The sequence below is a fragment of the Lethenteron reissneri genome, unplaced genomic scaffold, assembly GCF_015708825.2.
Source record: "Lethenteron reissneri isolate LAM-NWPU_2019-01 unplaced genomic scaffold, ASM1570882v1 scaffold_1606, whole genome shotgun sequence".
Classification (NCBI taxonomy): Eukaryota; Metazoa; Chordata; class Hyperoartia; order Petromyzontiformes; family Petromyzontidae; genus Lethenteron; species Lethenteron reissneri.
In genome coordinates, this window is record NW_026891340.1 from 56,908 (window position 1) to 84,316 (window position 27,409).

General features: G+C 54.3%; 1 protein-coding gene across 1 annotated transcript; it reads left to right on the top strand.

Moving 5' to 3' along the window:
- Positions 1–11,582: 11,582 nt before the first annotated feature.
- Positions 11,583–25,472, top strand: LOC133362758 (thrombin inhibitor hemalin-like). The gene is made up of 5 exons (XM_061581693.1): positions 11,583–11,708; positions 15,838–16,041; positions 18,266–18,451; positions 21,616–21,789; positions 25,102–25,472. Exons 1-5 carry the CDS (start codon positions 11,636–11,638, stop codon positions 25,224–25,226), a joined length of 762 nt encoding a protein of 253 aa, XP_061437677.1. The 5' UTR covers positions 11,583–11,635; the 3' UTR covers positions 25,227–25,472.
- Positions 25,473–27,409: the final 1,937 nt, after the last annotated feature.

Consider the following 27,409-nt stretch of genomic DNA (forward strand, 5'->3'; position numbering starts at 1 on the left):
GTGTTGAGTCTATGTACAGTGTTGAGTCTATGTACAGTGTTAGTCTATGTCAGTGTAGTGTTGAGTCTATGTACAGTGTTGAGTCTATGTACAGTGTTGAGTCTATGTACAGTGTTGAGTCTATGGTGCAGTGTTGAGTCTATGTACAGTGTTGAGTCTATGGTGCAGTGTTGAGTCTATGTACAGTGTTGAGTCTATGTACAGTGTTGAGTCTATGTACAGTGTTGAGTCTATGTACAGTGTTGAGTCTATGGGGCAGTGTTGAGTCTATGGACAGTGTTAGTCTATGGACAGTGTTGCATCTGTAATAAAGCTCGTTGAGGCGACTTCTGGAATCCGTCTTTTATTCAACTTGCGTCACAGTTCCCTTCACGCTGCTGACAGGCAGCAGCTTGAGAGGGACAGAGAGAGAGAGACTCACCGCCACGTGGCAACCCGGAGCCCCGCTCCCGCGTGGCCCCTTCCTCCGTTCGTTCCCGTTCTGACCACGTGTCGTTAGTGTCCACCCCTATTTAATACCCGGGTCACATGGTACGTTTCCACCAATCCTGGTTAGCCTCCATGGAATCTTCCAGGCTCCCTCGTCAGCCCCCGGGACCACGCCCCTGACTCGTCTCCCCATTGGCTGTGGCCAAAACCAGCAGAACCAATCATCTCCTTACAGCTGTCACCTTGCCATCACGTCAGGGCCACGTCCCCAGGCTTCCCCCCATTGGCTGTAGACCAGGACCGGCAGAGCCAATCACCGTGACGAGTTGTGATACGTCAGTGAGCCGGATATATCCTCATATCACAGGAGGGTGGAGGTGTGTGGGGGTGTGTGGGGGTATGTGGGGGTGTGTGGGGGTATGTGGGGGTGTGTGGAGGTGTGTGGGGGTGTGTGGAGGTGCGTGGGGGTGTGTGGAGGTGTGTGGGGGTGTGTGGGGGTGTGTGGGGGTGTGTGGGGGTGTGTGGAGGTGTGTGGAGGTGTGTGGGGGTGTGTGGGGGTGTGTGGGGGTGTGTGGAGGTGTGTGGGGGTGTGTGGAGGTGTGTGGGGGTGTGTGGAGGTTTCTGGAGGTGTGTGGGGGTGTGTGGAGGTGTGTGTGGGTGTGTGTGGGGGTGTGTGGGGGTGTGTGGGGGTGTGTGGGGGTGTGTGGGGGTGTGTGGGGGTGTGTGTGGGGTGTGTGGGTGTGTGGAGGTGTGTGGGGGTGTGTGGGGGTGTGTGGAGGTGTGTGGAGGTGTGTGGGGGTGTGTGGGGGTGTGTGGGGGGTGTGTGGGGGTGTGTGGGGGTGTGTGGGGGTGTGTGGAGGTGTGTGGAGGTGTGTGGGGGTGTGTGGGGGTGTGTGGAGGTGTGTGGAGGTGCGTGGAGGTGCGTGGGGGTGCGTAAAGGTGTGTGGAGGTGTGTGGAGGTGTGTGGAGGTGTGTGGGGGTGTGTGGAGGTGCGTGGAGGTGCGTGGAGGTGCGTGGAGGTGCGTGGGGGTGCGTGGAGGTGCGTGGAGGTGCGTGGAGGTGCGTGGGGGTGCGTGGGGGTGCGTGGAGGTACGTGGGGGTGCGTGGAGGTGCGTGAGGTGCGTGGAGGTGCGTGGAGGTGCGTGGGAGGTGCGTGGGGGTGCGTGGGGGTGCGTGGAGGTGCGTGGAGGTGCGTGGAGGTGCGTGGAGGTGCGTGGGGGTGCGTGGGGGTGCGTGGAGGTGCGTGGAGGTGCGTGGGGGTGCGTGGGGGTGCGTGGAGGTGCGTGGGGTGCGTGGAGGTGCGTGGGGGTGCGTGGAGGTGCGTGGGGGTGCGTGGAGGTGCGTGGAGGTGCGTGGAGGTGCGTGGAGGTGCGTGGGGGTGCGTGGAGGTGCGTGGAGGTGCGTGGGGGTGCGTGGAGGTGCGTGGGGGTGCGTGGAGGTGCGTGGAGGTGTGTGGAGGTGCGTGGAGGTGTGTGGAGGTGCGTGGAGGTGCGTGGGGGTGCGTGGAGGTGCGTGGGGGTGCGTGGAGGTGCGTGGAGGTGTGTGGAGGTGCGTGGAGGTGTGTGGAGGTGCGTGGAGGTGCGTGGAGGTGCGTGGGGGTGCGTGGAGGTGCGTGGGGGTGCGTGGAGGTGCGTGGGGGTGTGTGGAGGTGTGTGGGGGTGTGTGGAGGTGTGTGGGGGTGTGTGGAGGTTTCTGGAGGTGTGTGGGGGTGTGTGGAGGTGTGTGGGGGTGTGTGGGGGTGTGTGGGGGTGTGTGGGGGTGTGTGGGTGTGTGGAGGTGTGTGGGGGTGTGTGGGGGTGTGTGGGGGTGTGTGGAGGTGTGTGGAGGTGTGTGGGGGTGTGTGGGGGTGTGTGGGGGTGTGTGGGGGTGTGTGGAGGTGTGTGGGGGTGTGTGGAGGTGTGTGGAGGTGTGTGGGGGTGTGTGGAGGTGTGTGGAGGTGTGTGGAGGTGTGTGGGGGTGTGTGGGGGTGTGTGGAGGTGTGTGGGGGTGTGTGGAGGTGTGTGGGGTGTGTGGAGGTTTCTGGAGGTGTGTGGGGGTGTGTGGAGGTGTGTGGGGGTGTGTGGGGGTGTGTGGGGGTGTGTGGGGGTGTGTGGGGGTGTGTGGGTGTGTGGAGGTGTGTGGGGGTGTGTGGGGGTGTGGGTGTGTGGAGGTGTGTGGAGGTGTGTGGAGGTGTGTGGGGGTGTGTGGAGGTGTGTGGGGGTGTGTGGGGGTGTGTGGGGGTGTGTGGAGGTGTGTGGGGGTGTGTGGAGGTGTGTGGAGGTGTGTGGGGGTGTGTGGAGGTGTGTGGAGGTGTGTGGGGGTGTGTGGGGGTGTGTGGGGGTGTGTGGGGGTGTGTGGAGGTGTGTGGAGGTGTGTGGGGGTGTGTGGGGGTGTGTGGAGGTGTGTGGAGGTGCGTGGAGGTGCGTGGGGGTGTGTGGAGGTGTGTGGAGGTGTGTGGAGGTGTGTGGAGGTGTGTGGGGGTGTGTGGGGGTGCGTAAAGGTGTGTGGGGGTGTGTGGAGGTGTGTGGAGGTGCGTGGAGGTGCGTGGAGGTGTGTGGAGGTGTGTGGGGGTGTGTGGGGGTGTGTGGAGGTGTGTGGAGGTGCGTGGAGGTGCGTGGGGGTGTGTGGAGGTGTGTGGAGGTGTGTGGAGGTGTGTGGAGGTGTGTGGGGGTGCGTAAAGGTGTGTGGGGGTGTGTGGAGGTGTGTGGAGGTGCGTGGAGGTGCGTGGAGGTGCGTGGGGGTGTGTGGAGGTGCGTGGAGGTGCGTGGAGGTGCGTGGGGGTGCGTGGGGGTGCGTGGAGGTACGTGGGGGTGCGTGGAGGTGCGTGGAGGTGCGTGGAGGTGCGTGGGGGTGCGTGGGGGTGCGTGGGGGTGCGTGGAGGTGCGTGGAGGTGCGTGGAGGTGCGTGGAGGTGCGTGGGGGTGTGTGGAGGTGCGTGGAGGTGCGTGGAGGTGCGTGGGGGTGCGTGGGGGTGCGTGGAGGTACGTGGGGTGCGTGGAGGTGCGTGGAGGTGCGTGGAGGTGCGTGGAGGTGCGTGGGGGTGCGTGGGGGTGCGTGGGGGTGCGTGGAGGTGCGTGGAGGTGCGTGGAGGTGCGTGGAGGTGCGTGGGGGTGCGTGGGGGTGCGTGGAGGTGCGTGGAGGTGCGTGGAGGTGCGTGGGGGTGCGTGGGGGTGCGTGGAGGTGCGTGGAGGTGCGTGGAGGTGCGTGGGGTGCGTGGAGGTGCGTGGGGGTGCGTGGAGGTGCGTGGAGGTGCGTGGAGGTGCGTGGAGGTGCGTGGGGGTGCGTGGGGGTGCGTGGGGGTGCGTGGAGGTGCGTGGAGGTGCGTGGAGGTGCGTGGGGGTGCGTGGAGGTGCGTGGAGGTGCGTGGAGGTGCGTGGGGGTGCGTGGGGGTGCGTGGAGGTGCGTGGAGGTGCGTGGAGGTGCGTGGGGGTGCGTGGAGGTGCGTGGGGGTGCGTGGAGGTGCGTGGAGGTGCGTGGAGGTGCGTGGAGGTGCGTGGGGGTGCGTGGGGGTGCGTGGGGGTGCGTGGGGGTGCGTGGAGGTGCGTGGGGGTGCGTGGGGGTGCGTGGAGGTGCGTGGAGGTGCGTGGAGGTGCGTGGAGGTGCGTGGAGGTGCGGGCTCTCTGATTGTTTTGTTTACACAAAACGCAATTGTCGCGGGGTCCATGCGGGAGAATACGGTGACCAAGCGTTCTGTGTGATGGCTCGCGACTCAAATCTCCGACCCGTGGCAAGAGTACTCCACCCTCGCACGGCACCGACGGTCTGGGTGAGCGGAGTCGCGATGGACGACGACAACTTCACGAAATTAGCATCGCGGCAACTTCTCACGATCACAACTGCGGGGAGACATCACGTCGCGATTTAGAGAATCGACGCCGCGTCGATTCGCCCATTAAACACCGACTCGGTCTGTTTGAGTGCACGCGATGCCAGCTAAGTGGTCACCCCGTTGGGTTCCATCTCCCCCTATGTTTGTTTGTTACTCAGAGGAGTTCCACACAACAGTGGTTAGCGCACTGTGTGAGTGGGGAGTGGTGGTGCAGTGGTTAGCGCACTGTGTGTGAGTGGGGAGTGGTGGTGCAGTGGTTAGCGCACTGTGTGTGAGTGGGGAGTGGTGGTGCAGTGGTTAGCGCACTGTGTGTGAGTGGGGAGTGGTGGTGCAGTGGTTAGCGCACTGTGTGTGTAGTGGGGAGTGGTGGTGCAAGTGGTTAGCGCACTGTGTGTGAGTGGGGATGTGGTGGTGCAGTGGTTAGCGCACTGTGTGAGTGGGGATTGGTGGTGCAGTGGTTAGCGCACTGGTGTGAGTGGGGAGTGGTGGTGCAGTGGTTAGCGCACTGTGTGTGAGTGGGGAGTGGTGGGTGCAGTGGTTAGCGCAATGTGTGTGAGTGGGGAGTGGTGGTTGCAGTGGTTAGCGCACTGTGTGTGAAGTGGAGTGGTGGTGCAGTGGTTAGCGCACTGTGTGAGTGGGGAGTGGTGGTGCAGTGGTTAGCGCACTGTCGTGAGTGGGGAGTGGTGGTGCAGTGGTTAGCGCACTGTGTGAGTGGGGAGTGGTGGTGCAGTGGTTAGCGCACTGTGTGAGTGGGAGTGGTGGGCAGGTTAGCGCACTGTGTGTGAGTGGGGAGTGGTGGTGCAGTGGTTAGCGCACTGTGTGTGAGTGGGGAGTGGTGGTGCAGTGGTTAGCGCACTGTGTGTGAGTGGGGAGTGGTGGTGCAGTGGTTAGCGCACTGTGTGTGAGTGGGGAGTGGTGGTGCAGTGGTTAGCGCACTGGTGTGAGTGGGGAGTGGTGGGCAGTGGTAAGCGCACTGGTGTGCGTGGGAGTGGTTGGTTGCAGTGGTTAGCGCACTGTGTGTGAGTGGGGAGTGGTGGTGCAGTGGTTAGCGCACTGTGTGTGAGTGGGGAGTGGTGTGGGCAGTGGTTAGCGCACTGTGTGTAGTGGGGGAGTGGTGGGTGCAGTGGTTAGCGCACTGTGTGTGAGTGGGGAGTGGTGGTGCAGTGGTTAGCGCACTGTGTGAGTGGGGAGTGGTGGTGCAGTGGTGAGCGCACTGTGTGTGAGTGGGGAGTGGTGGTGCAGTGGTTAGCGCACTGTGTGTGAGTGGGGGAGTGGTGGTGCAGTGGTTAGCGCACTGTGTGTGAGTGGGGAGTGGTGGTGCAGTGGTTTAGCGCACTGTGTGGTAGTGGGGAGTGGTGTGCAGTGGTTAGCGCACTGTGTGTGTGAGTGGGGAGTGGTGGTGCAGTGGTTAGCGCACTGTGGTGTGAGTGGGGAGTGGTGGTGCAGTGGTTAGCGCACTGTGTGTGAGTGGGGAGTGGTGGTGCAGTGGTTAGCGCACTGTGTGTGAGTGGGGAGCGGTGGTGCAGTGGTTAGCGCACTGTGTGTGAGTGGTGGTGCAGTGGTTAGCGCACTGTGTGTGTGTTGAGTGGGGAGTGGTGGTGCAGTGGTTAGCGCACTGTGTGTGTGAGTGGGGAGTGGTGGTGCAGTGGTTAGCGCACTGTGTGTGTGAGTGGGGAGTGGTGGTGCAGTGGTTAGCGCACTGTGTGTGTGAGTGGGGAGTGGTGGTGCAGTGGTTAGCGCACTGTGTGTGTGAGTGGGGAGTGGTGGTGCAGTGGTTAGCGCACTGTGTGTGTGGGAGGGGGGAGTGGTGGTGCAGTGGTTAGCGCACTGTGTGTGAGTGGGGAGTGGTGGTGCAGTGGTTAGCGCACTGTGTGTGTGAGTGGGGAGTGGTGGTGCAGTGGTTAGCGCACTGTGTGTGAGTGGGGAGTGGTGGTGCAGTGGTTAGCGCACTGTGTGTGTGAGTGGGGAGTGGTGGTGCAGTGGTTAGCGCACTGTGTGTGTGAGTGGGGTAGTGGTGGTGCAGTGGTTAGCGCACTGTGTGTGAGTGGGGAGTGGTGGTGCAGTGGTTAGGCACTGTGTGTGAGTGGGGAGTGGTGGTGCAGTGGTTAGCGCACTGTGTGAGTGGGGAGTGGTGGTGCAGTGGTTAGCGCACTGTGTGTGAGTGGGGAGTGGTGGTGCAGTGGTTAGCGCACTGTGTGTGAGTGGGGAGTGGTGGTGCAGTGGTTAGGGCACTGTGTGTGAGTGGGGAGTGGTGGTGCAGTGGTTAGCGCACTGTGTGTGTGTGTGTGGGGAGTGGTGGTGCAGTGGATAGCGCACTGTGTGTGTGTGGGTGGGGAGTGGTGGTGCAGTGGTTAGCGCACTGTGTGTGTGAGTGGGGAGTGGTGGTGCAGTGGTTAGCGCACTGTGTGTGAGTGGGGAGTGGTGGTGCAGTGGTTAGCGCGCTGTGTGTGAGTGGGGAGTGGTGGTGCAGTGGTTAGCGCACTGTGTGTGAGTGGGGAGTGGTGGTGCAGTGGTTAGCGCACTGTGTGAGTGGGGAGTGGTGGTGCAGTGGTTAGCGCACTGTGGTGAGTGGGGAGTGGTGGTGCAGTGGTTAGGGCACTGTGTGTGAGTGGGGAGTGGTGGTGCAGTGGTTAGCGCACTGTGTGTGTGTGTGTGGGGAGTGGTGGTGCAGTGGATAGCGCACTGTGTGTGTGTGAGTGGGGAGTGGTGGTGCAGTGGTTAGCGCACTGTGTGTGTGAGTGGGGAGTGGTGGTGCAGTGGTTAGCGCACTGTGTGTGAGTGGGGAGTGGTGGTGCAGTGGTTAGGGCACTGTGTGTGAGTGGGGAGTGGTGGTGCAGTGGTTAGCGCACTGTGTGTGTGTGTGTGGGGAGTGGTGGTGCAGTGGATAGCGCACTGTGTGTGTGTGAGTGGGGAGTGGTGGTGCAGTGGTTAGCGCACTGTGTGTGTGAGTGGGGAGTGGTGGTGCAGTGGTTAGCGCACTGTGTGAGTGGGGAGTGGTGGTGCAGTGGTTAGGGCACTGTGTGTGTGTGAGTGGTGGTGCAGTGGTTAGCGCACTGTGTGTGTGTGTGTGTGGGGAGTGGTGGTGCAGTGGATAGCGCCTTCCCCACTGAATGTTCGTTTGGAGTCTCGAGACCTCCTGGCAGACCTCTGCTGGGACCCCGGTGAAGTTGACCCCAAAGGGGATCGACCCCCAATTGTTGACCCTTCAATCATTGACTCCACCACCACCACCACCACCACCCACCCACCCACCACCACCATCATCCACCCACCCACCACCACCACCACGGCCAACTCAACTTTTCTGGACGTCACCTACAGAGTTGAAAGCAAACTGTGAGATGCTCCCTCACTCACCCACCCGCTTGATCACTTACCAACTCACTCACCCACTCACTTAACCACCTACTCACTCACTCACCCACCCACTCACTCACTAACCCACTCACTCACTCACCCACCCACTCAATCACCCACCCACTCACTCACCTACTCACTCACCGACCCACTCACTCACCTACCCACCTACTCACCCACTCATCCACCCACCCACTCACTCACCTACCCACCCACCCACTCACCCACCCACCCACTCACCCACCCACTCACCTACTCACTCACCGACCCACTCACCCACCCACTCACCCACCCACTCACTCACCTACTCCCTCACCTACCCTCGGTAACCCTTGACCGCACGCACACAAATGTCACGTGACATTTTGTTCTGTAAATCCTAACGCCGAGAACGTTAAAAATCAGTTGAACCGTCATGCATTGAACATTACTTAAATACGATATGCATGCTTATTAAAGTGCTGTCCCCTAAAGGGTGCACAAGAGGTCACTTGAAGAGATGTCAGAGGTAGCTCTGTGACATCCACCTCGGTGGGTCGTTCTCTGCCAACGAAGGGCAGCACTGCTCCTGCCCGAGTTCCGAAACGGATTCGTCGTTACGTGGCGACACGACGCCGCTTGCACGACGGGTGATATACAATTGATAACACATTTTATTTATTTACTTTCTTCAGCCGTGGCCACCGTAAGTGCTGGTGTGTAGTGACACGTGCCACCAAACCAACGGCGTGACAGCGTGACCTACGAGTCTTGACCCCGCCGAGGTGTGGGTCCCTACGAGGTGCTAACCAATAAATAACGAATGGCACCACGGGCCGCGCCTCGTGGTGGCCCCACTGTTTGTCAGTCGCCGTAAGAGAGGCTTCTCACTCCAAAGTCGCGGAGACAGGCGGTGGTCACCTCCTGGTTACGGAATGGGGGCGCCGCCTTGGCGCGGAGATGTGATCTCCCTCGCCCGGTATGCAGCAATCCGTGGGTTCAATCCCCACCCCTGACGATGCCTTTTGTTGTATATTTAGAGTTCGCGTGATCTCTCTCTCCCAGCGTTGGTCGAGTAGATTTTTCTGTGGGTTTCTTCGAGGTCCCCCCCCCCTCACCTCTTTCCACAATAAAAAACACGCGTTTAGATCATTTGGCTGCTCCTATATATTCCCACACGTGATGATGATGATGTAAGCCAATTCGACGAGCTATTATCACGTGTGGCCAGGTTGCTTCTGAAAAAGAACTCGTATAGCTCAGCGGACTTCATCGACCCCCCTCCAAAAAAAACGAAGCAGCAGTTGTAAAATCCAGTGGTGGAAATTCCCACGTGGCTATGGCCCAGGTGCGTCTGCGCGTGCGACAACATCTCGCAACATCTATATCGGTCATATTTTATACATTGAATGCGGGGGGGGGGGGGGACTTCACATGGACCAGCACCACCCCCTCCTACATCCTTCCACTGCTTATGCCTCGAATTGTTGCTTAAGGCAAAGCCAATTTGCAAGCCGGATCCTTGGCAGCACGGTGATTTATTATCCACGGGGGGGGGGGGGGGGGATATGATCAACAGGATTTCACGTTTGTTCGTACACAATGTAGCGCGGCCGTTGTATTATATATAATTTTTTTTTCTCTGACCGTCCTAAAATGATTTATTTATTGCAACTGACATTTCTCGGCAATGTGTGAGCCAACAGATACTGACGTTCGCCAAGTGGGATGGCCCAACAGATGCAGGCGGACACACGCACGGCGATACCGGCACACAATGTGCAATTGACTTCGTACGACATAAAGCAGATGTCAAATCAAACATAATGTTTCCGGCTGCTTTATTATAATATGTTTTACGATGATTACTTTCAGAGTTTGTTTGCTGAGAAGCGAACGAGTTCGGGTGTCGTGATGAGAGGTATCGCGCTTTCGCGCAGAATTGGTCCGGGCAGATTGTCCCGATTTTTGGTTCTTCCAAATGACACCTTGAATGAATACATTCATAGATAATAAATAACTGAATTGATTCATGAACGAATTCATTGGAAAAAGAAGCAAGCTTAACGTGCGTTCTCGTGAGTTCCATCTCTCCTATGCACTTCCGGGTTGACCACCGCGTGTTGTTCCACACGATGTCCGACGTTTCGCTCCGACGGGAATTTCGCTTCTTCGGGAACTGAATTGAGCAGCTCGCTTTCTCCCACAGTGATATAGCGGCGCAGGTGGCTGCTGCTTGATTATTGGTGGTGTCGCCTGTTAGGCACCGCTTGCGCAATCGTTGGTATCGCCGGCTCCCAGCCATAGCGGGGCGGCTGCTGCTGATGCTGCTGCTGATGCTGCTGCTGATGCTGCTGCCTTCCCGCTCCTCGTCTGTGGTTCCTACCTCCTAGAGCCTCTCTAAGTCGTCCTCACTCTCTCTCTCTCTGTCTGCGTGTGATCGAGTGCCAGCGAATACCGTGCAGTCACGTCTGCTCAATAGGCGGCAACACGGTGGCTAGGAGATGTTAACTACCTCGCCTAGTCTACAGGAGGTCGTGGGTTCGATCACGACCTGATGCTTTTGTATTTGGAGTTTGCGCGTCTCTCTACCCGTGGTAGGTTGGATTTTTATCCGGGTTCTCAGGGTTTTCCCTCCGCGTTTAGAATCAACATCACGCGTTTAAAGTGTTTTGCTGCTAAACATTTCCAAGTGACAAGCCACTACCTTGAGCTCTCATTTATGGCAGCCAGGTCTCTTCTGAAAAAGAGATATAAAGCTCAGTGGGCCTTACCTGGTAAAATACAAAGAGTTTAGTATAAGTTGATGGTCTCAGCCCCATCACGAGTGGCTCATGCACAGAGACCCATGAATGAATATATAATCCCATATTTTAAAAGAGACTCATAGTAATGCATAGAGACCCATAGACTTACACAGAGAACTATAAACTCACGTGCTCTGAGTTGTGATGACACCGGGTTCTCAATCGCAGTGAGTTGATGGTAATGAATGCACAAACCAATTCGTTCACCAATGAATGCACAAACTATATATATATGTGTCAAACTTAATTTGGAGCTTTCGTGACTGCAGGAATTACTCTTTGGTTCTTTCGGTAAAGTGACGTATAAAGATAAAATAATAAATTAAATACTAGCATACGACGTTTCGATTGCAACACAAGCAAGCATCATCAGGTATAAATGAAATAGAAACACAAATCTAGTATACTTCGGATAACATAACAGTCAACACCCTACCTGGTTGATTACGTTCTTCCGGAGAATGCTAAATTTGAGAGAGAGATAAAACACAGAACCAGAGACATATAGACAGGCATAGAAGTAGACAGATATCACAGAGATACATAGAGAGAGACAAACATAGGCACACAGAGACACCACGCCTCTGTGTTGAGGCCTTAAATAGAGAGAGGGGGCGGGGGCGGCGAGAGAGGGAGGGGTTAGAGAAATTAGCATGTCAATGAGTGGCACGGTGAGTGGTACGGTGCAAAAGACAGGGAGAGAGACACACTGAATTAAATAACCTAGCAAAATTTGGAAATGTAATGCAACACAGAGAGTCGGTCAACGCACAATTAACGCATAGTCTGTTCGATTAAGTTTTTCAAAGATTGCTTAGTTAGAAGTGAAGTGTGAAATTTTAAAGAGAGACAAGACACAAACACGAAGAACAGACAAAAGCAGAGAGGGACAACAGCCGAGACACACACACAGAGAGAGCAGAACACGAGAACGACAAAACGAGTGGAGACAGAGCACGGGGCCCGAGGCGGTTGCCCCGATTGGCAGTGGTGGGCACGGCTGGCACGAGGGAGCAGATTGCAAGAGCGTTTCCCAGTCGCCGAGCCGGCAAAACCTCGACACCGCCGTTGTGCCGTAGCCTCAGCACGCCCCCTCACCCCCCCCCAGCCAATGAGCGAGCCACGTGACGATGTTTAAAGGGCGCGCGGCCTTGACGCGAGCACAGCGGAGACGAAGCCTCCTCCTCCACGTGGCCGCCGCCATCTTCGTGTTGCGGCGACTGCAGCGCGCACTGCGGGAGGAGTTGGAGGATAAGATGAAGATGATGGTGATGATGGCGGCGCTTGGGGGGTTGTTGTTCCCGATCGCAGCGAGAGCATCAGCAGGAGGTGATGATGATGCCGAGAGTGTTGCAGCTACCGCCGCGGCCGTCTTTGTCTCTCTCCGACACGTTTTGGACCACAACGCCGTTGCCGGAGGGGTTTGTGGTGTTGGTGGTGGTGGAGTTGGTGGTGGTGGTGAGTGAGTGAGAGGGTGAGTGGGAGAGTGGACGTGTTCTCGATTGTGAGAAGACCGTTCGATAGTTTATAGTTCACGTGTTCGCGCCGTGCACGTCTGCATGGTGCGTGCACTGCGTTTGTTTCCGTGCTGCGATGAATTACCCGGAGCATTAATCCGAGTGGGATGTGCTCTTACACGTGTGCACGTTGAACTTCTTTCGCACCGTACGTCGCCAACCGTGCTCGTCGCAGGCGCGCGGAAAAGTACCACAAATTGAACACAAAAGGCAACTCGTTGTAAATAAATGAGTTCTTCAGTTCCTATTAATCCCGTGCAATTTGACCCAGCAACTACGCAGTGGGAGCAACTGTCCTGGATGCTCATTGCCATCCAGGAATTGTTATACTAATAATGATCACAATCACTTTCAACCCGTCTCTGACCACTGCTGGCTGGACGCCTCCCCCACGCTCTCTGGGCACAATCTCTCCCTTGGGCTGCCGTTGTCAGCGTTCTTGATCTGCCTAATGCCATCCTCGTGTCATTCTTGGTCCGCGTGGGAGTCTGATTTGTGTTTGGCCGCTGATGGATACATGTGTTACACGTGCTCACTTCTCTGGGCCCTTCTTTTGCTGCCATTCCATCACCATTGTGCGTATGTAGAACTTCTTTCGCACCGTACGCAAGCATTCTTCTCGAGATATGTCCTGCCCAAGCATCCCACTTACGTTTTCTCACTGTCCGTGTGACGTCTTCTTGGTTCTTTCGGTAAAGTCACGTAGAAGGGAAGTAATAAAATAATAAAAATAAAACATAATAAAATAATTCTCACGACGTTTCGGCCACAACGCAAGCAGCCGTCCTCAGGTGAAGACCAGGTCTGTCGGGGAGACAGCGTCTGAATGAAACATGAATGAAACATTCAGACCTGTTCTTCACCTGAGGACGGCTGCTTGCGTTGTGGCCGAAACGTCGTGAGAATTATTTTATTATGTTTTATTTTTATTATTTTATTATTTCCCTTCTACGTGACTTTACCGAAAGAACCAAGAAGATGAATCCCTGCAGTCACAAAAGTTAATAAATCAAAATTTGACCGTGTGACGCTTCTCATTTTCATTTGTTCCCCAATCCACGTGCTCCTCTCTCCATCTCTTCCCTCCTTTGGCTCCCATTCCATCACCAGCCTCAATCGCTGAAAAATGCTGAAACATTCGTGAAGAATAAATGAAGAACAAAAACCCTCCACTCCTCAGAGGCAGTACAAGTACATTATAAGACAATGACAACTCTTGATGAGATACGAGCGTGCTGACGCGGATGGTTATGTCGACATCATTGAAGTGTCCTTGGTTTCTGTCAAGGGTATAAAGTCAGTGGAGGGAGCGTTCACGCAATGGCTGGTGCACCGTACTACGAACCGAGTGACCCGAGTTCGATTGCCTCACACGGCAAAGACAGGCGGCAGCGAGTGATATGTGAACTGCTCCTGGCCCCCCTCCATAGCTTCACCAAGCCCGCTGCTCTCACGACACCGTGGTACGGCATAGTCAAACGAATCCACACGACAAACGTGTATTGGGGAGACCTTCGTCCCGCAGTGGATTGATAAAGGAGCCGTAAGTTACGAGTTTAACCTGCGAATTCCCCGATCTTAAGACCTGCGATTGAGGGAAAGATTAACGCGGACAAGGCTGCGCATGAACGCAAACGCTACGAGTGGCCGCTCGTGTTGGGAATGAGCCGTCGCCCGCCACGTCCCGCTGGGACCTCTTGGCGTTGCGGCCACGGCGAGCGGTGCGCCCTCCCCCTCTCCATGGGACATCGGTGTGTGGGGCAGCCTTAAGAGCGGTGAACGGCCGGATGACTAGGGGCAGGCACGCTCTGTGGTGCTGAGATTTGGCACCGGTTGGTGGGAAAGCAGCTCACTCGTGATGGAGTTTTTTTTGGGGTTAGATCGCGTAAAATAGATAAATGTGTGCTGATAAGTGTGACGAATTGGCACGTTCTGTTTACGTGACAACCCTTACTAGTTGGTTGTGTCGGGTGGCAGTTGGTTTTTGACGACACAACATTTAAATATTTCTACGCGATATAACCCAAAAAAAACTCTATTGTGGATGATATTGGTCGCGAAAGCCGACGTTAAACTGGGAAGCTCCTCTGTCCATCGTGATGAACGTCGAGGGGTTTTTTTTAAACTCTAATGATACTAATACACGCGTGACAGCCTGAAGTCAATGAAGCGTGAGTTTGCATCCTCATTAGCCATGTGCGTTTTTGGATATTAGGCAACATGCAGTTGCATATTGCGATAGTTACGTGCAAACAAATAACAGCTAATTCATTAATGAATGTAGCAGTTTTACACCATTTATATTGTAATGGTGTTTTTATTGTTGTCGCAAAGATATTACGTGAAAGCCATCGGGAGGTTTTTGGTTAATGAAGCAGCAGTATTACATTTCAAGCTTTCAAATGGGGCACAGCGATATTTAAGATGTCGGTGTGCATACAATATATATCCAGTGGTAGACATAACCCCTCCAAGCGTGGCGCGCAAGCTCTTAGTCTGGAGAGGCAACAATTCATTACATTTGTCAGATGAGAAGCTGATAGAAAATTAGTTTCACCTCATGTTTCGATTGAAAATGCGCGGTTGCAATTTGCCAAATGTTGGTCAAGGCTTGCAAAACATAATGCACGTACATATTGTATCCTTCAAATGACTATCATATGCTCCAGCGAGTAAGATGCACCCCAAACTTGTGCTCCGTGTCAATAATGTTATTTAAATCGGGTTGCACACACACATACACACACACACGCACACACACACGCACACACACGCACACACACACACACGCACACACACGCACACACACACACGCACACACACGCACACACACGCACGCACACACACACGCACACACACGCACACGCACACACACGCACACACACGCACACACACACACGCACACACACGCACACACACGCACACACACACACACGCACGCACACACACACACGCACACACGCACACACACACACGCACACATACACGCACACACACACATGCAATAATCCGGAGAATGCGGCGACTCTCACTGGTATGATCTTAAAAGTAAAATGATCGTACGTTGAACTCAGACACACATGGAGAGAAAATATGTTGTTACACTGCTACCGATTTTGTTGAAACATGTTTGTGCGTCATTCCACAATGAACTTGAGCAATGAAGTAATTTATGGATGAGCCTTCGCGATAGCTCAAAGAATGGCATGAATAGCGCACTTTTTTTAACACAGAGGCTGAACATTGGCCCAAAACGTCAAAACGGCCAGCAACCAACAGCACTTGTCAAAATTGTAATAAATACTTGTTAAGCGTGTTTTTTCAATTGAGCAAGGCCAATCATTGTTTAAAACAAAAGCTCGGCAAAAGAGACGATGGTGGAAGGAGGGAATTCCACAGTCGAGCGCTGCCAGGGAAGACACAGTAAGAGAAGCAGCATCTCGACCTGCACGGGTGACTGAGTGGCTGGGCGGGGAGCTTGTTGTTGTGGCCTGCGGCATTGTGATTGAACCCGACATTGATGAGACAAACATGTACGGTGCATGAGCCGTCGTTTTTACGACAGGAGTTAAGCCCCGGGGTGCCACAGTGGTTAGAGTGGTGCCGTGGTGGCTATGAGATGTTAGCTAGCTCACCTGGTATACAGGAGGTCGTGGGTTTGATCCCGACCCCGACGCCTGCTGCTGTATTTTTGAAGTTTGCAGTCTAGAATCAAAGTGCATTTGTAGAGTATTCGGCTGCGATAAACTTCCACGCGACAAGCCACTTCGTTACGCTATCATTTGTGGCGGGCAGGTCGCGTCTGAAAAAGAGCTATTCAGCTCGGTGGGCCTTAACTCCGATTATCACGGTTGGTTACGCATGGTTCGAAAGAAGTTCAGCGTAAACATGCGCGTACAAAGTAGTTGTTTGTTATAGGGTCCTCCTCGTTCTCCCTGCAGGCGACGAGAGCGAGGAGGGGCAGTCCACGCGCGCCATCTGCACGATGGACAGCGAGATTGGGCCCTGCCGGGCCCTCATCCCGCGCTTCTTCTACAACCGCTACACGCAGCGCTGCCAGGAGTTCGACTTTGGCGGCTGCAACGGCAACGCCAACAACTTCGAGACGTACAAGGAGTGCCGCATCGCCTGCGGGACGGTGCAGAGTAGGCGCCCGCACCCACCACGTCACCATCGCCGCCGCCGGCGGCTATCGAGGGCAACGAGCGCTCAGGCAGTTTGTTGTCCTTCCCCCGCACAGTCCGATTAGCGGGGTCAGCTGCGCACGGCGCGAAAGAAGTTCAACGTCGAGTACGTACGTGACCCCCGGTGGCCTCGCGTGCCGGAGAGCCCCACATGGCGAGATATTGTGTTCTTTCTAAAAACATGGAATTTGGGCCTCGGGGTCAGAATACTATATCTTATATGAACCTTGGGATACATGAGATATGTTCACCTTTCCAGCCCCCTCCCCTGTCAGCCCCCCCCTCGTCCTCACCTCCTGCACCTCCTTCCCACCTCCCCTTGGGTTGAGTTTACTATGTTGGGTTAGGGTTTCTGCTCATGGTTTCTCACAAAGCTTGTTCAGTTTGGTTTTTGTCAGCATTAATGCACAACTCCTAAATGAGCTGTATGCCCCAAACTAATTGCAGCTGTGAGAAAAGTGGCGAGTGGGTTGAAGGGCCACGGGGAGGGTGCGGTTCTAACAATAATGATTTACAGTGTCCTGACTCCCAAGGTCTGGAATCTACAGGGTCTAAACGCTCTCTCACACCGGGCTATGAAGAGGGGGGGAAAGGCAGACAGATTACCCTAATTGGCAAGGCCCAGCTCCTTTTCAGAAGTTATAGCTCAACAAGGTAGCTTAATAATTGGTTCTTTACCCTTCTATCTGGAAACAAAACTGACACCTTTTTGCAAGGAGTCATGTTTGCATAGACCGCAATACCTGCAGTCATAAATACAAACAAAAGACATAACTCTGATAATGTGCACTGTCCTTGAAGTTGATTGGTCCACACCCGAGACAGCTTTCCTTCGAGCCTAGTCTCATATGGGTTGGACCAGATGACGCCAAAAGGCGCACAACTCAAGGACAATGCACCATCAGAGTATGAGAGCTCGGGGCAAGCATCTACACTATGGGGACCTCATTTGCCAGTAAAAATATGATAATTGGTTCTTTACCCTTCTATCTGGCAACAAAACTGACACCTTTTTGCAAGGAGTCATGTTTGCATAGACTTCAAGGACAGTGCACATTATCTGAGTTATGTCTTTTGTTTGTATTTATGACTGCAGGTATTGCGGTCTATGCAAACATGACTCCTTGCAAAAAGGTGTCAGTTTTGTTGCCAGATAGAAGGGTAAAGAACCAATTATCATATTTTTACTGGCAAATGAGGTCCCCATAGTGTAAAGGTAGCTTAACATGTGGACATTTATAGCAGCCAAATACTCTAAATGTATGTTTTTTGAAAATGTGGAGGGAAAAACCGGACGACCCGGAGAAAACTCTTGGCGACCACAGGAAGAGAGAGACGCGCAAACTCCAAATGTACAGCAGCAGGTGTCAGGGTCGAGAACGAACCCACGACCTCCTGCACACCAGGCGAGGTAGTTAACATCTAGCCACCACGATGATGATGAGAGAGAGAGAGACGCGCAAACTCTAAATGTACAGCAGCAGGTGTCAGGGTCGAGAACGAACCCACGACCTCCTGCACACCAGGCGAGGGATTTAACATCTCACCACCGCCAACCGACTGCAGTGCAAGGATGAGCCCCCCCTGAGCACGTGGTTGTGGTGAGAACGCCCGCTTGCCACCAGTGCTATTTGTGTATGTATGTTGAACTTGTTTCGCACTGTACGTAGCCAACTGTGCTCATCAGAGGTGCGGGGAAAGGACAACAAACTAAACACAAAAAAAGCAGTTCTAAGGAAATTAGTTTTCGAACTAGATTTGAAAGTGCATATAGGTCCATTAGCTTACTAATATGGGACAGAAGAGCATTCCAGACGGCTGCATCTGAAAGCGTGTGATGCGGTGACCGTCTTGGTTAGCCAAAATCTGCTGCGAGGATGATCGGAGTTTGCGTGATGATGGTTTATGCTCCTTGACGAGATCAGCGAGGTATTGTGGTTCTTTTGTGGCGAGCACTTTGTGCGTAACGAGTGCGACCTCCTCATGTATCCGTTCGGCCACCAGAAACCAAAGCAGCTCGGGCGAGCACTGAACGTCCGATCTTGCAGTAGCCATCACGACACACGCCAGAGAATTTAGTCCCGCAGCGACATTCATCTGCACGCACCGCCATCGTCATCGCCCTTGCACGTCGGTGTTTAAACTCCCCGCCGTGCCTCCCCCCATCCCCCCCCACACGTCGCAGAGGTGGCCAAGAAGTGCCGCTTGGAGCCGGAGACTGGCCGCTGCCGGGCCGCCATCGCGCGCCACTTCTACAACATGACCACGGGCCGGTGCGAGAGCTTCGTCTACGGCGGCTGCGGAGGCAACGACAACAACTTCCGCACCGCCGAGGAGTGCGTGGAGAGCTGCAGGCGCCCCAACACCAGAGGTCCGTGCGACGCTGGGCCTACACGTGACGCGTGCGGCCCCCTCTGGGGCACGCCGTGCGGGTGGCAAGGCCTCGCGTAGCTTCGACGCGTTTTAAGATACGTACGGCCCAAGAGACGCCCTGCGGCATTTTAGAAAAGAAAATCGCGGTACTCTTTTTTTCGAGTCCGTTTTTTTTTAACTCCTCCGTTGCAGCAAGGCGACATAGATGTCGATTGTGCTGCCGATGGATCCCTATCGTACACGGGGGAGCCCACGACCAGCGGGGGTTAGTACCGAGTCAGTGGCCAGGAGTTGCCGTAGGTTTAATACGGTTGGAGTTGCGGCGGAACTCCTCTTGTCCGTGACGAAGCGAGGGTGGGGCCGACTTCACCGGAACCTATCTGGAATCTAACCGATAACCACGGGGAAGCGTTCACGAGTAGGACACCCACCCCCCCCAACTCCCAATGTGGGACTGCGCCCCTGGCCGCTGAGCATGCGCTGGTGCACGGTGGAGACTCGATAAGGTCGGGGGGGGGGGGGTAGGATCACGGCAATCAATTTCGATCAACGGGAAACTGCACCGCACGTGATTAGTCAGGTGCGCGGCACTGAGGGGAACGCAAATGGAGACTACAAATCGCAGGAGTTGACCCCAAGTTGGAATCATCGCACTTGTGCACACCGCGGCGGGCGTGCGAGGTCTGTCACCGTCACGCGGCGGGGGGCGGGGCGGTGACGTGTGCTACGAGCTTGCGCGTGCACATTGGTGCCTTTGCAAGGCCGTGAGGCAGAAGCAGCAGTGCTCTTTGGGACGTGCGTGGAGGGTGGGAGAGGGCCACGCGGTGCTGGGTGGTCTCCACCACGTGAGGGCGGCGATCGAGGGGAAGGCCAAAGAGCACATGGCGCGGGGAGGGGGGGGGGCTCCTCGGTGGCTAGGAGATGTTAACTCCCTTGTCTGGTATGCAGGCGATCGTGGGTTTGATTCCGACACTGACACCTGTCTGTATACATGTGGCGTTTGCTTGTCTCTCTCCCTGTGGTCGTGTGGATATTTTTCAGGCTCCTCCGATTTTTCCCTCCACATTGAGAATCGACATCACGCATTTCGAGTATTTGGTTGCTGTACATTTCCGTGCGATAAGCCAATTCGCCGAGCTATCATTTGTGGCGGTCGCTTCTTCAACATCGCTTCATAGCTCGGTGGGCCTTACCTGGTAAAATACAAAGTAGTCGAAAGTTTTTAGTTTCGACTGTCAGGGCAGATATTGGAGGTCACGTGTCGACTGTGCATCAGCGGTGGGATCAGGCGCAGGGTGGAAGTTGCCGGTGATGAGGTGCCGTGGTGGCGGCTGTGGTGGTGGCATCGACGGCTTTGGCCACGATGACCTCTGGATGTTGACGACGAGGCCGTGTGGAATCGATGATTCTACTTGGTGTTCTCTCTCTCCTCTTGCACTGAAGCGGAGCGGTGGGATCGATAGACACCGATGAATTGCTCATAGCGAAGTGTTCTATCTCGTTCGGACAACGCTGCAGCGGCCCTTTGACTGGGCGTCTGTGAAAAAGAGCTTCATAGCTCTTTGTATTTCTCCAGTGTAAATACATATTCTGATTCTGATGTTTTTTCACCTCCGCCTCGCCCTCTGCCCCCCCCCCCCACCCTTTTTTCTTCTCATAAGCCACTCGGTTGGTCAGGTTGGCACTATTACTGTTCGAATGGGAAGCAAAATATCCGAAACCCTGCTGGTCATTTATTACCGTTCGGTACGAACTGCATGCGGATCGAGTTTGTCTGGGCACGTGTTTTAACGTGAACACGTGCCCAGGGCGGCTTTATTTCGGCCAGAGCCGTCCTGGGCTGAGTTACAGAAAATACTTCCCTGCTCCCCAAGGCCCCACCTGTTCCTCAGAGTGGTGGGGGTGGTACAAGGGAGGGGGGGGAGTTTTGTGGGTCCTCACAAAATATGAAAATATGAAAATATTTTGTGAGAAATCAAGCCCCGTATGTGGCATTGGGAAGTTCCTGGTGCACGGAATCAAATCCTCGGTGCAAGGAATGGTGCCGTGGTGGCGAGATGTTTATTGCCACGCAGGGTTTTTTAACTGAATTTTGATTGCCGACCCCTGGTCTAGGAGGACTCTCTAGAGCTCCCTAGGAGGGCCTTCTGCCAGCAGTGGCATGAGCAAGCAATTGCGGAGCTGCACCTTTACCTTTCTTTACGTAATATACTCACGCTACAAATGAGGCATATGCTGATGATTTGCTAACGTTGTCTGGAGGCTCATGGAAGTGAATGGGATGGAGCAAAACGAAACGAAACCTACGACGAAGAGAGTACGCGCGAGACGTTGCGGACCAGGCAGACAGAAACGTAACAATCGATTCCTGAATTAAAAGTTCATCAGTATTGTTGCCTCGCATGTAAACTGAACCTCCTTAAAGGCGCGCGTTGGTGTTTTGCTTCATCGATTGCTTCGGTGAAAGCCGCCACACAAATTCCTCTCCCGCACGGCTCCTGCAAAAAAATTATATTCCTGCCAAGAGAAAGATTGTGAAGAGAGACGTGAACGCTTACTGTGTGACGGCTGTTTTTACGCAGAGCAAAGAGATGCAATGTGACAAGATGGTCTTGGGTTAATGCGCCCTCTGGGGTTAATGCGCCCTCTGCCACAGACAGCTGTCCTAGATTTGCAAAGTCTTTCCCGCCCCCCCCCCCGCCCCACCACGTAGGGTTTTTTCCCCCATTGCGTTCCATTTTAAACTCCTTATTTTGTTTTCGGGTGAAAGTGCGGCCACTCCCAACTCCTTCGAGGAGTTTTTCGACGGGGTGGGAAGAGCTGGCCAAAGATTCCCCTCTTAAGAAGAGTGGGAGGCCCTTCCGCCAACTGGGGCGCGCAGGGGCGCCAGACCTTGCAGGGCTGTGCCTCCTATTTTTCACCTGTTTCAGGTCAAAAAGTCCCAAGTTACTTGAGTGCTGCCACGCCTCCTGCAAGGGGGTGTTTTTCACATTTGTATGTTGTCGGGGGGGCGGGGGGGCCCACACATCAGGGGCTGCACTAAAGGCCACCAGGGTTTACCAGCGGCCCGTGGGCCTTGCAATGAAGAACACTGGTCCAGCCGTGGCACACCCACCGTTGACCGAACCGCGATCCGATTCTCTTGGCAATCTCGTCGGACAGGGATCCCCAAGATCTGCCTGTGGCCGGCCGCGCGGGGCGACTGCGAGGACAATAAGCCGCGCTACTTCTACAACGTGGAGAAGCAAGCGTGCGAGATCTTTCACTACAGCGGCTGTGATGGCAACGACAACAACTTCGCGAACGAGGAAACGTGCAAGCGTGTCTGCTCCAAGGGTGAGCGACAAGGCAGTAGGTGGGGCGGGGAGGGACACACGGGGGGGGGGTATCTCGTGGCGCCGGGTGCGCACAGGGAGCTGGCGACCGAAATACAGGAGACTCTCCATTATCCGCGTGCGGTTTATCCGATTTTGAGGATTGACCGCGCGCCTGGGATTTTGACGTAAATGAATAAATTGCGGATTTTCCCTTTGAGGCCAAATTAACGACCTCGACACAGTTGTGCATTGTTATTTTTGAAAACGTTCGTGACAAGTCACGTGCTTAAGCCGAACAAATAAGTGCTCCGGTTGATCCGAAATCCACGTGACCACCCCTGCAGTACAGTAGTTGCCAGATCTTTACAAGGGTGGGGGGAGGAGTTTGATAGATGTTGCTGGGGTGGGCTCTGCTATCCACTTAGTGGGCGGACTCTTCTGTGGCGGCGGAGCAGGAAAGTGTTGTCACTGAGCACGTGCATCCATCGGTGATTTATACCTATATTCGTGGTGTTTGGCATCGATAATCCACGGAAAATGGTTGTATTTTTGGATTTTCCGCGATTTTTTTTTAAATCCCCGTCCGTCCTCCTCGTCATTAGCGCGGATAATTGAGAGCCTCCTGTATCAGAATCGGAATGCTTGTTTGTACTGCAGGAGGAATCCATTGAGCTATAAAGCTCTTTTTCACAGATGTTCAGCAGGGGTGACAGGGTCAGAGTGTTACAACAACAAACGCAATACACGATACAAGTCCGATGTGTAGGAAAGGTGAGAAAATCACAAAACATTTATATGTATACGGATAAAACTAGACGATTCTAGATTGGAAGTTTTCGTGACTGCAAGGATCCATACTCTTTGTTTTTTTCGGTAAAATCACGTAGGTAGAAAAAATGGAACGGATAAATGAAATCACGACGTTTCGGAGGCAACACAAGCTGTCTCCGTGACTTTACCGAAAACTAGACTTTTATTTTAGCAGGTAAAACCCACTGACCTATTGGCTTCCTTTTCAGAAGTGGATTGACCGAATGCACCTTGATATATAGAGGACCCACAGAGCTTGGGCGATTGTTAGTAGGCACCGGCTCAGCGCTTGGCTGCCTTCCTGCGTCGTCTTCGAGAGTGAGTGCAACTCTGTGCGGTGCATGACAAGTTGAAACGAATATATTTTATATTTCGATGTAAAGCTTTCGTGACTGCAAGGATTCATCTTCTTGGTTCTTTCGGTAAAGTCAGAAAACCTGAGGACGGCTGTTTGCGTTGTGGCCGAAACGTCGTGAGAATAATGTTTTATTTTTATTATTTTATTATTTCATTCTACGTGATGACTTTACCAAAAGAACCAAGAAGATATTTTATATGATCAACTCGAGGTCGAGCTAAATTACTGGATGCTTGGGCCAAGAAGGCTTCGTGCCACATGGCGAGGTGTCCTTGGGAATCGGAGTGCCGAGTCAACGCCGCCGACATCCTAGATCCGTTTCACGGTTTCACCCGCTCCTGAATGAACCCATTGATTGTCCTTGTCCGTGTCGCTGACCCGTTGGTTCATTAGCAGAGCAGATGCACTGACTGAATGTTCCTGATTTATCACTGCGAGTGTAATAACCGTGACAATATCTCTTGACGTCATTCGCAAGAGTAGGCCATTGTGTGTGCTGGCGTCAGGGTCCAAGTTTGCCAAAGTCGACAATTGCAACGGCAAACGACTCGGTTGGGACTCAACACACACAACAAATGAATGTCCCAGGTCACGCTTGCAAATGGAACTTATTCTGGCTTAAATTTCGATTTGATGCTTTCGTGACTGCAGGGATTCATATCCTTGGTTCTTTCGGTAAAGTCACGTAGAAGGGAAATAGTAAAATAATAAAAATTAAACATAATAAAATACAATTTTCACGACGTTTCGGCCACAACGCAAGCAGCCGTCTTCAGGTGAAGAACAGGGCTGTCGGGGAGACAGCGTCTGTTCTTCACCTGCGGACGGCTGCTTGTGTTGTGGTCGAAACGTCGTGAGAATTTCATTTTGTTACGTTGTATTTTTATTATTTTATTATTATTCTGCCCTCTTGAAATGTCACACGGTTAAACACGAAACGAGGTTAACACTTTTTCTTTAAGCACTTGCATACAAATGCATGCTCTCGGCTCAGTCCATATTGACTGCATAAAACACCGTTACATTAAATTCGTTTGTTAGTTTGTTTCTACTTAGGGCTTATTCCAGCCCTGATCAGGGATGTTCTCAGTTTGACACGCGGAACTTTGCACAGAAAATGAACGACCTGTGCGATCCCAGTGTGCATGAAGGCGCTCAATGGAGCGATTTCACAAATAGTTCTGTCATCTCATCTTCTGGGGCCCGTTGTCAGAAACGCAAACTAAACTAATCGACACGCGCGTCGCCTGGCTTGCGGTGCTCTCATCGGCGTGCCGAGTCACTGCGCGCACGATAATTAAATAAAGGCGCAGCCCTGCAACTGCTCGCTGACACCACTGCTGGTGGAAGGGCCGCCACTGCAAGGAGCCCGAGACAGTCACTCTGGAGGGGGGTGTTGTGGCCTCCTCTTGCACGCTCGCCAGATGTCTTGGGACAGGAGGGAGCACCCACACTTGACCCCACCGCCCGCGACCTGCCAAACGCGACTGTGGCTTGTCTGCTGCTGATGCTGCCGAGTGGACAGCGTCGCGCGCGGGGGGCGGATGCAAGATGCTGGCACCGTGGTTGTGTCCGCTGCACGCACCGAACCAGTGACCCGTCTGACTACATTCCCACTAAGTGGCGGTGACATCCCCACGTCGCTTGTGCCAGTGCGCGGTGCACCTTGAGGCCACGTGAAGTGTTGGAAGGCTCGCAAGCAGGAGGTCGCGGGACAGACCCAGGTGCCGTGGGTTGACTGGTCGAGATGACTTGCAGATGCACACTACACTACGACAACGATCCCCCGTGTAGCTCTAACAGACTCTTTGAGCAAGTGTCATTCGCGAGCACCTATGAAGGCCGGCACGGCACACGAGGTGGTGGGTGGCCAGCACCACGCCCAGCCGCCTTTGTCTCCCCAGTGGCGATGTTTGCACTCCGCAGCAGGTACTCATTTGAGGCTGAGTCGACCTATGGTAGGCCCAGGACCGGTTCGTATAATCGTCACTGGTGTTCGCCGTGAGCGGGAATCGAACCCGTGTCGCCAGGTTTGTAGCGCAGCGCGCTAACCGCTACACTACCGCTCCTCACGCACGCACGCAAACGCATACGTACACAGGTGCGCGTGATTTGTTGATTTAACCTCAATGTTTTCTGTTTCTTTCCTTCCCACCCCCGAAGACATGAGAGCCTCAACTTCGATGATCCAACCCAGAGGCAAACCATTCGCCAGCCGGATGAGAGGAGCGGCCATGTGGAGGATGAAGCAACGAGCTGACCGCACGCAGCACCGAGGGCAGGTCTGACAAGAGTCGACAATTGCAGCGCCGTCTGTAGTCGCGAGGTCGCTTGGGTGCCGTAGCGAGAGGCACCGACCGTATCGTTGACGTACTTGTATAATTAACCCGCGTTAAGTTCCCCAACCATTACAAAAGCTGCTCCTCCATCCAGATGCCCTTCAAATAGACAAGTGGGGAAACGCCCCTAAGAGGGGGGTGGGGGGGTGGTCTGCCTCTGGCTGATAGAGGCTCTTGTTTGCGGGGTTTTTTTTCCGTCCCCCACCCCTCCGGAGGCGAACGCCGTGGCGCGATATTCTCGTGGAAACGTGCCCCCCCCCCCCCCCCGTGGGTACATGCTTGGGGGGAGCGGTGGGATGGGAGGGGTTGGGGAATGCCTCTTCTGGATTCGCGAGAGGTCCTCTCGCCATTGTTTTGCGTCTTGCCCGCCGCCTCCGCGTGCATCCGAGAAGCTGCCGTCGGTTTGGTCAAGTGTGTTTTTTTTAAAAATAATTGATTTTAGAAACTGATCCCAACAAAAGAATGGGATTTTTGGCTTTTGAAGACGACACTTGCCGCAGCGGTGAGCACGGCAAGCCGCGCACTGGAGTCGCGATCCCTGGAGGTCGCCGGTTCGCTTTGATCTCCCGGTGCGGCAATTTGAAAGAGAGGGGCACTTTCTCTTACCCCCCCCCCCCACCGCTTCTACCCACCCAGCAGTATCAATGGGTTCACCGAAATGTGTTGATGGGCAGGGATCATCACGTGTGGTGGGGTAAAGTGTGGGTACTCTGCCAAGACGTCTGGCTTGAACAAGTACCTTCTAAAGGGGCTCCCTTGGGGTTTCCCGCAAGTGCCGGCAGTGATCTGAGCAGAGAATTGCCAGGGCTTTGCACCTTTACCGTTTCATTTTTATTATTTTAGAAACGCTTGTCATTGTGCTACCAGCACCCGGGTCAGATTGCATCGCTGTGTCCATCGCTGAAACTGCTGCTTCTATCAATAAAGTGCATTCCTGCGAACATTCTTAAGACTTGGGAAACTGGCAGGCTTTGCATCTCGTCACTCAGTCAGCGGTCTCCTTTGGGCACTTACAATTGCAGGTTCAAGCGCTTAGCTCCGATGCGTATTCGGCTTGTAATCGCCTGTTGCTTGGCACGATGTACGACGTTTCGCTGAACATGCTGGGAGCTTCTTCAGTTCGTAAACTTTAGTTCACCGAAAGAGAAGAAGCTCACTTGCAGTGATCTTCTTGGTTCTTCTTTCGGTAAAGTCACGTAGAAGGGAAATAATAAAATAATAAAAATTATACATTTTTATGTTTCGATTTAAAGCTTTCGTGACTGCAGGGATTCATCTTCTTGGTTCTTTCTGTAAAGGCACGTAGAAGGGAAATAATAAAATAATACAAATAAAACATAATAAAATTATTCTCACGACGTTTCGGCCACAACGCAAGCAGCCGTCCTCAGGTGAAGACCAGGTCTGTCGGGGAGACAGCGTCTGAATGCGTGGTGGTGTTTCACAGCCGTGGTGGTGGTGTTGGTGGTGGCGGCGGTGATGGTGGTGGTGGTGCTGGCGGCGGTGATGGTGGTGGTGGTGCTGGTGGTGGTGCTGGTGGTGGTGGCGGTGGTGGTGGCGGTGGTGGTGGCGGCGGTGGTGGCAGTGGCGGCGGTGCTGGTGGTGCTGGTGGTGGTGGTGCTGCTGGTGGTGGTGCTGGTGGTGCTGGTGGTGGTGCTGGTGCTGGTGGTGGTGCTGGTGCTGGTGGTGGTGCTGGTGGTGGTGGTGCTGGTGGTGGTTATAAAGGTGCCAGGCTCAACACTTACCTGGGCTGGAACTCCTCTTAACAGGTGGCCGCGTGATGATGATGTTGTTGATGATGTTGTTGTGCACGAGACTTGAACTAGAAACTCAACCACGTGTCCTTGTCACCGGGTAAGCCCCCCCCCCCCCCCCATTGAGATGCTGTGTAGCTCTTTCAGAAGGCCCAGACCTGGCCATGACAAATGAGAGCTCTACCAATTAGCTTCATCATCATCCTCACCACCACGTGGACATTTATAGCAGCTGCCAAATACTCTCACTCGCCCGCTCACTAAATAAACTCACTCAAATGTGTTTGGGGGAAATCCGGAGGACCCAGAAAAAAATCCACGCGACCACGGGGACAGAGACACAAACTCTAAACATGCAGCAGCAGCAGGAGCAGCAGC

Coding starts and splice junctions, on each gene's coding strand:
- LOC133362758 (XM_061581693.1), top strand. CDS start 11,636: ATGAAGATGATGGTGATGATGGCGGCGCTTGGGGGGTTGTTGTTCCCG. Junction 16,042..18,265: donor CGCCTGCGGGACGGTGCAGA/GTAGGCGCCCGC, acceptor CACACGTCGCAG/AGGTGGCCAAGAAGTGCCGC. Junction 18,452..21,615: donor CAGGCGCCCCAACACCAGAG/GTCCGTGCGACG, acceptor CTCGTCGGACAG/GGATCCCCAAGATCTGCCTG.